The 12908-nt window shown below is 36.6% G+C and overlaps 1 protein-coding gene across 1 annotated transcript; it reads left to right on the top strand.

Annotated features, from left to right (window-relative positions):
• The first annotated feature begins 3291 nt into the window (after positions 1-3291).
• Positions 3292-12343, top strand: zgc:158785 (uncharacterized protein LOC791214 homolog). Its single transcript, XM_059527180.1, has 5 exons — positions 3292-3435; positions 4320-4504; positions 9277-9481; positions 11046-11252; positions 11553-12343. The coding sequence occupies exons 2-5, from the start codon at positions 4326-4328 to the stop codon at positions 11709-11711; spliced, it is 750 nt and encodes a 249-aa protein (XP_059383163.1). The 5' UTR covers positions 3292-3435; positions 4320-4325; the 3' UTR covers positions 11712-12343.
• Positions 12344-12908: the final 565 nt, after the last annotated feature.

Below are 12908 nucleotides of genomic sequence, written 5' to 3' on the forward strand. Positions count from 1 at the left end.
TGTCTCAGAGGAGCACCAGGACAAGACCACAGGAAACAGATGATTCTTCTGCACAATCTGACTTTGCTGCAGTCTGGAATTGAACTACTGGTTTCGTCTGGTCAGAGGAGAACTGGCCCCCCAACTGAGCCTGGTTTCTCCCAAGGTTTTTTTCTCCATTCTGTCACCGATGGAGTTTCGGTTCCTTGCCGCTGTCACCTCTGGCTTGCTTAGTTGGGGACACTTCATCTACAGCGATATCGTTGACTTGATTGCAAATAAATGCACAGACACTATTTAACTGAACAGAGATGACATAACTGAATCCAATGATGAACTGCCTTTAACTCTCATTTTTGCATTATTGACACTGTTTTCCTAATGAATGTTGTTCAGTTGCTTTGACGCAATGTATTTTGTTTAAAGCGCTATATAAATAAAGGTGACATTGACATTGACATTGACATATAGCCAAGGACAAATATTAAAAAAAGAAGCCACTTGATTCATTTTCCAATAAATTCCAAATGCTAAAATCTAACGCTGACCTATTTTTCTCATTTGATATACTGTTACACCAAAGTATGTTCAATGTTTCATGTTGACTTATTTAATTAATAAAAGAAATGTTTCATTTTGTACAGAGAAGATTTTGAAATGGCATTTGTCATGTTGGAGCAGTGGCTTAGCGCAATAGTGGTGCTTATGCAGATGGTACGAGTTCAAATCTGGCATGCAGTCTTTTCCGAAACGTTTCCTGCTTTATATATCTCATTATAAAATTAGAAGTTTCCAAAAAGAGGTTGCATATCCTTCCACGCTACCAGACGGAGAGTGAACGTACAATAGCGCCGCAGCCGGTCACAGCTCACTGCATCCCTCAACATTAAAGAGCAAGTTCTCTTTCACCAGAGCTTGTTTTATTCCTCCGATAATCCCTGGTGTCTGGCTCTCTCCTGCAAGCGTCTAAGAGGTGTCAAAGGAATTATTCACCCCTTCACGCGGTTCATGAAGGAATCCACATTGGTGTCCGTCCCCGCCGGTCATTCTAGCGAGCAGCTTGGCCATGAATAGCAGACAGGATTAGTGCCAACAGAACAGAATGAGAAGCGAGCAGACAGAGGGAGGAAAGAAAGAGGCAGATTTATGGGGCGAGAGTGAAAGTCCCTCATATGACTACTTGTCTACAGTGTTTCCCCTTCTGCACTTTCATCTAAGTCACGAAGAGAGATCAAGTCATGTAAATGAGTGCATTAACCCTCTGCTGCCTGATCTCCCGTGATTGTTGCAACTGAGTTTCTCACGTGTTTTAAAAATCCGCTGTTTTGTCCATTATGCTTGTGTTGTGTCTGCGTTTGCTGGGATTAGACGACATTTGAATATAAATAATTATCTGACCACCAGACGGGGAAATTGTCACATGATTTAATGACACATTGTTTAAATATGGCAAATAAACAAACCTGTGCAAACACTCAAAATCACTCAGCGTTCATTTTTCAATGAAGGTAAATTCTTTGCAACATACAGAGTTTAAAAAATAAGGTTTAAAAAATTATATACAATCATACAATGTAGCCTATGAGAAATATATTCATTTATGAAAAGATCCTGTAGTCTATATCTGTATATAATTTTAAATGAACAGGTTTCATTTACTGTTATAATAGGTATTATAATATTTTCTAAAATCCCTTTAAAAGATTAATACCGAATTTATTTATTTATTTATGGTGTAACGGTTCCTTTGGTGATATTGTGTGATTATCTCATGCTTAGAAAACCTCTCAGCCAATCAGATTCATGAACCAGATTTACATTTTTAAATAGGCCGAGTTTTAAATGAACTTAATAAAAAATAAATTAAAACTAATCCAGACAGGTGTATCAATGGATATCATATGTCTAAAAAAATCTTTCAAATGTTGTAAAATAGTGTATGAATATATATATATATATATATATATATATATATATATATATATATATATTTTTTTTTTTAATTTTGTGACAGAATAATGTTTTATCATTAATTAATTTTAAAATTGCCTTGATAGCTGTATCACTAAATAGCATATAGTTAAAGTTAATACTGAAAATATATTTTAAAATAACTTTCTCGTCATATGATGAATAATAATCAAAAGTTGCTTATTGAATTTAAAAATTGTTCTTACAGTTCTGACAGTCCTGATAGCTATCAATACGCCTAATATAAGTGTCTTATACAATTATCTGCACATTTATTTTTTGGCCTTATGCCTCCCATGGGATAAAGATGATTAAGTACACTAATTAGTTTAAAACCATTTACAGTATCTATTTGTAACCATTTTAATAGAGTCATTTTATCTTAAATAGTAGAGTATGGGGTCCCACTTTATATTAAGTGGCCTTAATTACTAATATGTATTTACATTTAAATTAACCATTTGGTACAATGCACTTACATACATGCTTTTACGTTGTACTTATATTTAAAAAAATACCTGCATGTATTTAAATCTGTAATTAATTTCTGTAATTACATTTATAATTACATTGTTAAACCCATCCCTTACACCTTGACCCAAGGTTAGGGACATGTTTGGTGGCATGGGTAGGTTTAGGTTCCCCAAGGTATCCCACCTCAATAGCAGCAAAGGTGTTTTGCAATACAATATAAACACAATAAGTACACTCTACCTATTTTTTGATGTAAGTAGTAGTTAAGGCCACTTAATATAAAGTAATAGCCAGTTAATCCAAAAACCTTTCAAGATTATATCTTGCATGGAATAAATGTTTGGATGAAATAATCTATAAAATGTAACCATATTTAATTGTGCCTCCTTAAGAGTGAAAGATGTCCAAGAACAATGAAGATACCAATACTGATGCTCCACCAGACCATTTGAGCTCTAAATTATGATCAACACAAAAATACTTTAGAAAAAAATCACCTGCCACTTAAATGTGGCAACGGATTAGAGTGAATTATGGTTGCACCATTTTAGACATCAGTCTGCGAACAAGATAAAGAGGTATTTAGCGAGAGATCAGGCTGCTCTTAGGCCAGCGGGCTAAAATTAGGCCTGGTCCATGAGGTTTAGATGCCACCAACACTTTCAGCATTTGTTGTTGTTGTGTCTGCAGCAGTTTACAGTCAAAGAAAGACCCTGTTCATTTAGAATAATGTCAGGAAAATGAAAAGCCACTGGTAAAGACTAACTGGATTAAGGAAGTTTGAATGAGGAGGTGCCCAGAGTGTAACCAACGGTGATGTGAGACGGATTTCCCTTTGTCGGCTCTGTGCCTGTGCTTTCCTTGCCTTCAGGCTAATCCTTCTCACCAGCGACCTTGGGCTCAATAATAATCTGACTGGAGAGAGAGAGAGAAAGAGAGAGCCTACGAGTCTTTAAGCCTTCAGAGATCGGGTTATGGGGAGTTTGGATGGAGAACATGGTCTGTCTGATGGTAAGTTCCTAATTGCTTCTAAAAAATTATGTTGTTGATTTGATATTGCTAAGTGATAGAATAGTAATTTTACAGTTGTTTTAGTACTTGGTAAAATGTTATATGCTTATATAGAGTAGATGTTGCTACAGAGAACGTGAAGAATTTATTGACAGTGCATTATAAGGATGTTGACGGAAATGCAATGGTAATGCTCCATCACGCAACCAAAACTTTTAAACTTGTGCTTTCTGACATAAACATCTGTTGACCAATTAAATTTTCAGATAGGGCAAGATGTCTTTCAGAAACAATCATCAGAAAACTAATTTGTGGCATTCCCACATGGCATTTTCCACACTCTCAAAATGAACATTTTGCACCTATGTATCTATTTATTTAAATATATACTACTGTTCTAACATAGTTTTTTCTATGTTTTTTCTAACTCATTAATACTTTTATTCAGCAAGGGTACATGAACCGAAACAAAGAATTCTGTTTAGTGTAAATGCTGTTTTATTGATCTTTTTCTCAAAGAAGCAAAGAAAAAATGTATCACAGTTTCCAAAAAATTAAAAATTAAGCAACAACTGTTTTCAACATTGATAATAATCAGAAATGTTTCTCATATTTGTATGAATCACCAATATGTGAATATAAAAATCTCATTATTCAGTGAAGTCGTTTATTCACAAAAATGGGAGCTAACAAATTTCCTGCACATTCATGTTCATAATTAATATAGGTATTCTCATAAATTTAAGTACATTTCCAACCCTGTAATTTATATATCAAGTGTAAATAAGCAGCTAATTAATTCTGTTCCTCACACAAAGCCCCTGTTCTGTCAGTGTCTCTTCATTGCTGTCATCACATGTCCCTCATGTCTCTATGTCTCTCAGGAATGAATGGTCTCATGTGCAGCAGTCATGCTCTGTGAGGACTCATCACCTGGTCTCAGTGCTGGTCCGGATTCAGTGGATCTGGTGAAAGCGAATGCTGAGACCTCCACGGATGCTGTACAGGAGGTCATTCACAGCAGCACTTATGTTTCCTCTGTGATCCCTGCACACCTGGGTGGCATCAGGTGGGTCAAAGCCAGCTCAAACCCTCCTCAAATTCACTTACCTGTGATTTTCTAGGGATCCTGAAGACCTTTATTATATTATTATTATAACCTTTATTTTACCAGGAAAGAAGCACATTGAGATTAAGAATCTCTTTTACAAGAGCGTCCTGGCCAAGACTGACAGACACAGCACGTTTGAGTGTAACAAATAACATCCAACAATACATACACATATACACACACACAAGCAAATCCATCTAATTTCAATATCAATACATAACTAGCTAAAACATCTACAACCCGATGTTTCATTCTCCAAATCATTTAAAACTACTTTAAAAGTGTCTAACGAAACCAGTTCCTTCAGTTTCAATATACTTTGCAAAGAATTCCAGGCAGAGGGATTAGCAAATTTAAATGTTTTTTTCCCCAACTCTGTACGTACCACTGGAACAGACAGTAAAAATATATCCTGTGACCGGAGGCTATAGCTACAAGCATACCTTTTACAGATGTATGTACAAAGATAGGAAGGAAGTAAACCCAGGATAGATTTATAAATAAAAACATGCCAGTGTTTTTGTCTTCGAATGGACAGCATAGACCAGCCAACCTGAGCATACAACACACAATGATGAGTGAGGGTTTTAAGATTTGTTATGAACCTCAGTGCACCATGATAAACAGTGTCTAAAGCATGTAAACACTTTGAAGGTGCATGCATATAACATCACCGTAGTCCAGTACAGACATAAAAGTGGCTGCAACAAGCCTCTTTTTTGCCTCAAAGGAAAGACAGGATTTGATTCTGAAGTAAAAACCCAATTTCACTTTCAATCTTTTCACCAGTTGCTGAACATGAGGCCCAAAGGAGAGAGCGTCATCAATTAAAATCCCCAGATACATATACTGAGACACAAATTCAATTTCTGAACCTTGGGACGTAGTAATAGGCAGAAGATTATTATGGGGGATTGATTTTGATTTAGAAAACAACATGAATTTTGTTTTATCAACATTTAAAACTAGTTTCAATTCAAATAAGTTACGCTGAACAATATCAAATGCAAGCTGTAACTGAGAAAGAGCCAGATTGGGTGTGGCTGCTGAACTATATATAACTGTATCATCAGCGTAATAATGAAAATTTACATTTTGAACATTATGATCAATATTATTTATATATAGAGTAAATAGGAGTGGTCCAAGGACTGACCCCTGTGGCACACCTTTAGTGACATTGAGTGAACCAGAGATAAAACCTTCTGCCTGTACACATTGAGTTCTGTTTGAAAGGTAGTTTTTAAACCAACCAATCGTATGTTTAGATAATCCAATACTGACAAGTCGTTGTATCAGTAAAATATGATCAACCGTATCAAATGCTTTTGGTAGATGGATGAATAAGGCTGCACTAACAACTGATTCAATAAAATCATTTAGTACCTTTAAGGCTGCCGTAGTTGTGCTATGTTGTTTTCTGAAACCAGATTGAAAATCAGACAGGGTATTATTAGTAGACAGAAATTCTTTTAATTGATTGTTGACAAATGTTTCGAGGACTTTGGCCAAAACTGACAGCTTGGAAATGGGCCTGTAATTATTTGGGTGTGTGGGATCTCCACCTTTAAACAGCTAGGGGAAGGACAAAAGCTGATTTCCATATAAGTGGAATTTCATTTAAGTCAAGTGAAAGGTTAAAAATATGAGTCTGAGGTGGGGCAATTAAATCAGCTGCTAGCTTTAAAAAATAAGGTTCTAAATTATCGGGACCTGCCGATTTCGAAACATCTAAAGATTTAAGGGCTTTGCAAACCTCAGAGATTGCAATTGGTGAAAAGTTGAAAGATTGACTTGACACTAAGCTCTCTGACTGAACAATCAAAGGATTCACATGAGCACCGTTAACTGAATCAAACAAAAAAACAGAAGCTATAAAGTGTTCATTAAAACAATTTAGCATGTTTACTTTATCAATGATTGTATCAGAGCCCTTATTAATACATGATGGGAGTTCTATACCTTTATTATTTTCAGTTAATGATTTAACACTTTTCCAAAATTTGGATGAATTATTTAGATTTGGAGATGTTTGTATAAGAAAATGTTCAGTTTTAGCTTTTCTGATTGCAACCGTGCATGCATTGCGCAATCGCCTAAAATCAAGCCAGTCTGAATTTAAATCAGTTTTTCTAGCTTTTGCCCATGACAGGTTGCGCTCATGAAGCATAATTGATAAAGGATGAGAAAACCATGCATTATTCCTTCACCCTGTACCTTTTGAGAGGAGCCTGTTTGTTGACTAAAGCAGAAAATTTTACATTAAAAAAATCCCAGGCTATTTCAAGGTCAGGAATTGAATTAATTTGTTCCCATTCCAAATTATTCAAATCGTGTAGAAGCCCTTGTTCTGAGAAATGTTTCATGTCACGCTTGGTTATGACGTTTTGCTTAGTTAAGAATTTTTGTGTTTTTCTAACTGTTGCGATGACACAGTGGTCACTGATGTCATTCGCAAATATGGATGGAGTTGAATACTTATGGGGAGTGTATGTTAAGATTAAATCTCTTAGTGATGATTTTTCTGGACATTTGAGGTTCGGTCTAGTGGGCTTGTCAACAATCTGAAAAAGATTAATTGCATCGCAATAGGTTTTAAATTCATCACTTGCTGAATGCAACCAATTCCAATTCAAATCACCAAGAACTACCAATTCTTTAGCATTAAGAGGTGAAAGGAGCTGGAGTAAAGAAGGCAGCGCACTACTATCAGCAGACGGTGTTCTATAGCAACCAACAACTGTTATACTGAGAGATTTAGAAACCTCAAGATCGAGAGCTAAAAATTCAAATTGTTTACTCACTGATTTAAAAAGCAGTATTTTAACATAAAACCTTTTTTTTTTTTAAATATTGCTATGCCCCCACCCTTTTTTGGTCGGTCAGACCTATATACATTATAACCATTAATACAAATATCCTTGTCTAAAACAGATTTGCTTAGCCAGGTTTCAGTTAGAACAATTACATCCGCATCAGTGGACTGTGCCCAAATACGAACCATATCCATTTTAGAGATTAAACTTGATGAACTTGCTCAGGTACGTTTGATTGGGGTTGGAGATAAAGTGTGCAGGGCATTGTCCCTCCTGGGCAATATTTTCAGAAAGCCATTCAGCCAAACAACCCAAAGTACCTGAAATCCTATTAGACATTGGTGGCATGTAAATGTGTGTGGTCATGTGTTCATATTCATATCTGGCATCAGAAAGTTGAGATCTTTGTGGCTTGATTTTGCATTGTGGATAAAGTTGTCAACATTACAATACGTTTTAATAGTAAAATGAATGGACTGTTGACCATGGAAGCCATAAAATACAACAAAATAATTAAAATAATAATAATATAATAATAATTAATTATGTATCTTATACATCTTATATAAAGTTTTTTATGCTCGCCGAGGCTGAATTTATTTGATCAAAAACAAAGTAAATACTGTTACATTTTAAAATAACTGTTTTCTGCCTGAATATATTTTCAAATGTAATTTATTCCTGTGATGCAAACTGGAATTCTCACCCAAAATGAACGTTTGCTGAAAATGGATTTATCCTCAATCCAAGTAGATAAGTTTGTTTGGTCATCAGAACAGATTTGGAGAAATTTGGCATTATAAAACTTGCTCACCAATGGATCCTCTGAATGGGTGCCATCAGATTGAGAGTCCAAACAGCTGATCAAAGCATCACAATAATCCACATCATCTCTTCAGTCCATCAGATAATATCTTGTGAAGTGAAAAAAATAATAACTTCAAATCATTGCTTCCAGTTAAAATAGACTCCTCAATCCATAATATTGTTTTAACCAGTGAAAAGTTGTCTTATTTTTCGGACTATAAATCGCACCTGAGTATAAGTCGCATCAGTCCAAAAATACGTCATGATGAGGAAAAAAGCATATATAAGTCGCACTGGACTACAAGTCGCATTTATTTAAACCCAAGAACCAATAGAAAACATTACCGTCCAAAGCCGCGAGAGAGCGCTCTATGTTGCTCAGTGGTAGGCTAAAGGAGTATGAGCAGCATAGAGCGCCCTCTCGTGGCTGTAGACGGTAATGTTTTCTCTTGGATCATTTCTCTTGGTTCATGTCAAATTAATTTTGATAAATTAGTCGCACCTGATTATAAGTCGCAGGACCAACCAAACTATGAAAAAAAGTGCGATTTATAGTCCGGAAAATACGGTAATCTGAATAATTAGAGAAACATGCACAGATCAAGCACCTTTTACAATAGTCATAAACAATTCTACACAACTATGTTGGAAGATTTGGATTTGAGAGGACAACAAGGGATGGACTTTTGGACTGCTTCCACTGATGCATTATTATGGATTATTTATATTTCGGCCAGTTAAAACAGCTTAATGATGGATGGGGATTCCTATATACCACAGCTTTTCACTTCTCAAGATATTAACTGATGGGTACTGTGGATTACTTGTGGATTATTGTGATGTTTTTATCAGCTATTTGAACTCTTATTCTGACGGCACCCATTCACTGCAGAGGATGCAAGTGATGTTAATCTGTTCTGATGAAGAAACAAACTCATCCACATTTAAGGTGGCCCGAAGGTAAGTAAATTTTCGTTTTTGGGTGGACTATTGCATTAAAAGACTATAAATGTTTAATTGTACTATCCTGGAATCTTGTGTGATCTTTAGTTATTGTTCTCTGAATCTTCACTATTTGATGGTTAATACCCAGGTCTCTGTTTTCAGTCTGAACGCTGAGGAGCCGTTCTGTCGAATCTGTCATGAAGGCAGCGGCGTGGGTGATCTGTTATCTCCCTGCGAGTGTGCTGGCTCTATGGCGATGGTGCACCGTGTTTGTCTGGAGCGCTGGCTCACGGCCTCCGGCACCAGCCGCTGTGAGCTCTGCCACTTTGAGTTCGCTCTAGAGAGACTTCCCAAACCACTCACCGAGGTAAAATCATCAGCGGCAGAGCTTCCAAATCACTTATTTTCTCTAAAGGACTGAGGAATGAGTTCATTCACTTGATGCTCTAGGCAATGTAAGATGTGACCAAAGTATTATTTTGTAGGTTTAGCAGGTGTTGAATCTGAGAACGTCTATTTGTGCTTTCTGTAATTCTGTCGGTGGCTGCATGTTGCTCTGGAAGACTGTCTGACCTCAGATGACATGAGCTGCACTATCAACCTGTCAATCTGACTTCAGAGTTCATGTGAGACAGAGGAATAAACAGAGCTAAAGCTGTACATGGACATATAGTAACACACTCTCCATTTTAGTCATATGGCAAGTGTTTTAAATGTCATTATCAGCATCTGTTCTCCTGCAGTCAGTCACTCTCAAGCCAGAGTCAAGTCGTGTCCCCGCGTCACATATTGGGAGGTCTGCTTTCGCTCGGCTTCTTTTAAACACTGATCCACTTAGCAGGAAAATGAGATTAGATGAGGAACATGTCCGTGTCGCTGCTGCTTATCTCACGTTTGGGCGGAGAACAGGAAGATGACACTACAGTCCATGAGCAACACATCCTGCTGACCGCTGCAAATCTGCCTGCTCTGTGAACAAATATAGTGTGTGACGTGACATTCAGCCAAGTATGGTGACCCATACTCAGAATTCGTGCTCTGCATTTAACCCATCCAAAATGCACACACACAGAGCAGTGAACACACACACACTTTGAACACACACCCGGAGCAGTGGCCGAGATTCGAACCCACAACCCTAGGGTTAGTCAAACTCTCTAACCACTAGGCCACGACTTCCCCAGAACCAGTGATTAGCTGTTTGATAACTAAAATTCACTATCCATCCAGTCACCCACCCATCCTTTCATCCATCCATTCATCCATTAATCCATCCATCCATCCATCCATCCATCCACCCACCCATCCACCCACCAATCCATCCATCCATCCATCCATCCATCCACCCAACCACCAATCCACCCATCCATCCATCCATCCATCCATCCACCCAACAACCCAACCACCCACCCACCCATCCATCCATCCATCCATCCATCCATCCACCCACCTATCCATCCATATTTCTCTTTTTCTTTCTTTCATTTGTTATTTTTTCTTTCTTGCATTTTATTTCTTCCTTTCACCTTTTCTCTTTTTGTTGGTTATTCTTTCTGCATTTCTTTCCCTTATTGCATTTTTCTTTATTCCTTTCACTTTTTTTCTTCCTTTGTTCTTTTTCTTGCTGCATTTCTTTCCCTTTTCTTTTTCTTTATTGCATTTTATCTTTCTGTCACTCTTTTACTCTTTCTTTCATTTCTTTTTCTTTCCTTCCGCACATACTTTTTATATATACTGATTTATGCATTATGTAAACTGGTTTTGTGATCTGGATTTTTTATTAATTTTAGTTTGTCTTAATTTTAAGCTCCATATTAAAAAATATTAATTAAAAAGTTGAGCTACTATCCAAACAATATATGACATAAACTTTCAAACTGATTGAAGTGAAGTATATCCCTGTCCTAATGAGCTGTGTTTCGTGGCTGCAGTGGTTCACCACCCCTTCCATGCAGCAGCAGAGACGGACGCTGTGTGGAGATGCCATCTGTTTCCTGTTCATCACACCCTTAGCGAGTCTGTCAGGCTGGCTGTGTGTGCAGGGAGCCATGGATCTGTACTACAGCAACAGCATGGAGGCCGTGGGACTCATTGTTCTCACACTGACACTCTTCACTATTTACCTCTTCTGGACTGTTGTAAGTTCACTCTTGTTTTCAGTGCAGCAATAGAAAGTGCAATGACATTTTATACCTGCAGTGTTTCTGATTTGGGAAACAAAAATGGTCTTGAAAACATATTAATAAGTTGACACCAAGGATGATACAGTACAGTAATAATTAAATAGAGAAAAAATTCACACTTGGCATCATCAGCTATCTATTCAGATTGAATATGGACTACGCTGAATAACAAACCTCTATAAAAAGTGATTAAAAAGTTAAATGATGATAAAATAGTACTAACTTTTCTACACTATCTACTTTTTTTAACCGCAGGTATCCCTACGTTACCACATTCACCTCTTCAGGACGTGGAATGAGACGAATCCCAGCGTCCGGCTACAGATTCCCCGACCTGTGAAGACACATCAGAGACCAAAACATCTGACAATGTACTTCTTGTGCAAATACAAGAGTAAGGAGACCATGGTGTAGTGCCTGAAAGATCATCAGGAAGAAAACAGCTGGCTGTTTCAGACAAACCCTGATTTCTTGACATCCTGACTTTGTATCAAGCCCTGATTTCGAGTCACACTCAGATCCGGAATGACATTCTGATCTGGGACTCACACGCTGAACTGAAGCCATGTCCTAATTTGGTGTGAAACCCCAATTTTGAGAGATTTTGAGTTACAGTCTGATCTGGAGCAGATGGTTTCATTTAACATCGGTTTTAAATAATTGAAGAAAAGAACACATCTTCTTAAATAAACCAGAGAACAATGTTTTTGATATGATAACGACCAAGCTATTTATACCTGCAGGTTTTACCTTACAAAATTTGCTTCATAATTATTCAAGAGAATATATGTCTAGAAGGTCATACAGTGGCTGTGGTTAGGCAAGACAATCATACAGATTAGCAGATCATTTCATTACTGTTTGCTTTATTATGGAAACGCTTAAAACTGTTTTCTTCCATGAAAACATGAAACATGTGAACATTTAATCTTTTGATGATGTAGACGAATTGAAAAGCCTAAAAAGAATCCTGTGTACATTGCATGCATTGCAAATGTCACATCAGAAAATCCAACATGAGAAAATAAACACTACTATTTTTGAAAGAAATTAATACTTTTATTCAGCAAGGATGCATTACAATGATCAAAAGTTACAGTACAGCCATTTATTTCTATGTAGCAAAAAATCCTGAGTATTTTTTTTTATCACAGTTTCCAAAAAAATATGATGTAGCACTGATAATAACAATAAATATTTCTTGAACAGCAAATCAGCATAGAATGATTTCTAAAGGATCATGTGACACTGAAGACTGGAGTAATGAAGCTGAAAATTCAGCTTTGCTCAGGAATAAATTAATATTCAAATAGAAAACATGTTTTTTTCAATTATAAAATATTATACAAAATATTACTATTTTACTGTATTCTTGATTAAATAAACAGGTGTGCATATTAGTCTTTTTTTCATATCCCAGACCTTTTCAGTGGTGTAAAGATTTATTTTAAAAAATTCTTACAAATGTGCCACCAGTTGTTACAGTCTAAATTAGTAATGAATTGTTAGTTTAATTCAGCAGCAGATTTCAGGTGAGTGGGTTGAATATCTCTTTCAGTATGAAGAAGCTATGTTTTGACTCTCTCTGTCTGTCTGCATTTCTCACTGTAA

Source organism: Carassius carassius, chromosome 3 (assembly GCF_963082965.1).
Source record: "Carassius carassius chromosome 3, fCarCar2.1, whole genome shotgun sequence".
NCBI lineage: Eukaryota > Metazoa > Chordata > Actinopteri > Cypriniformes > Cyprinidae > Carassius > Carassius carassius.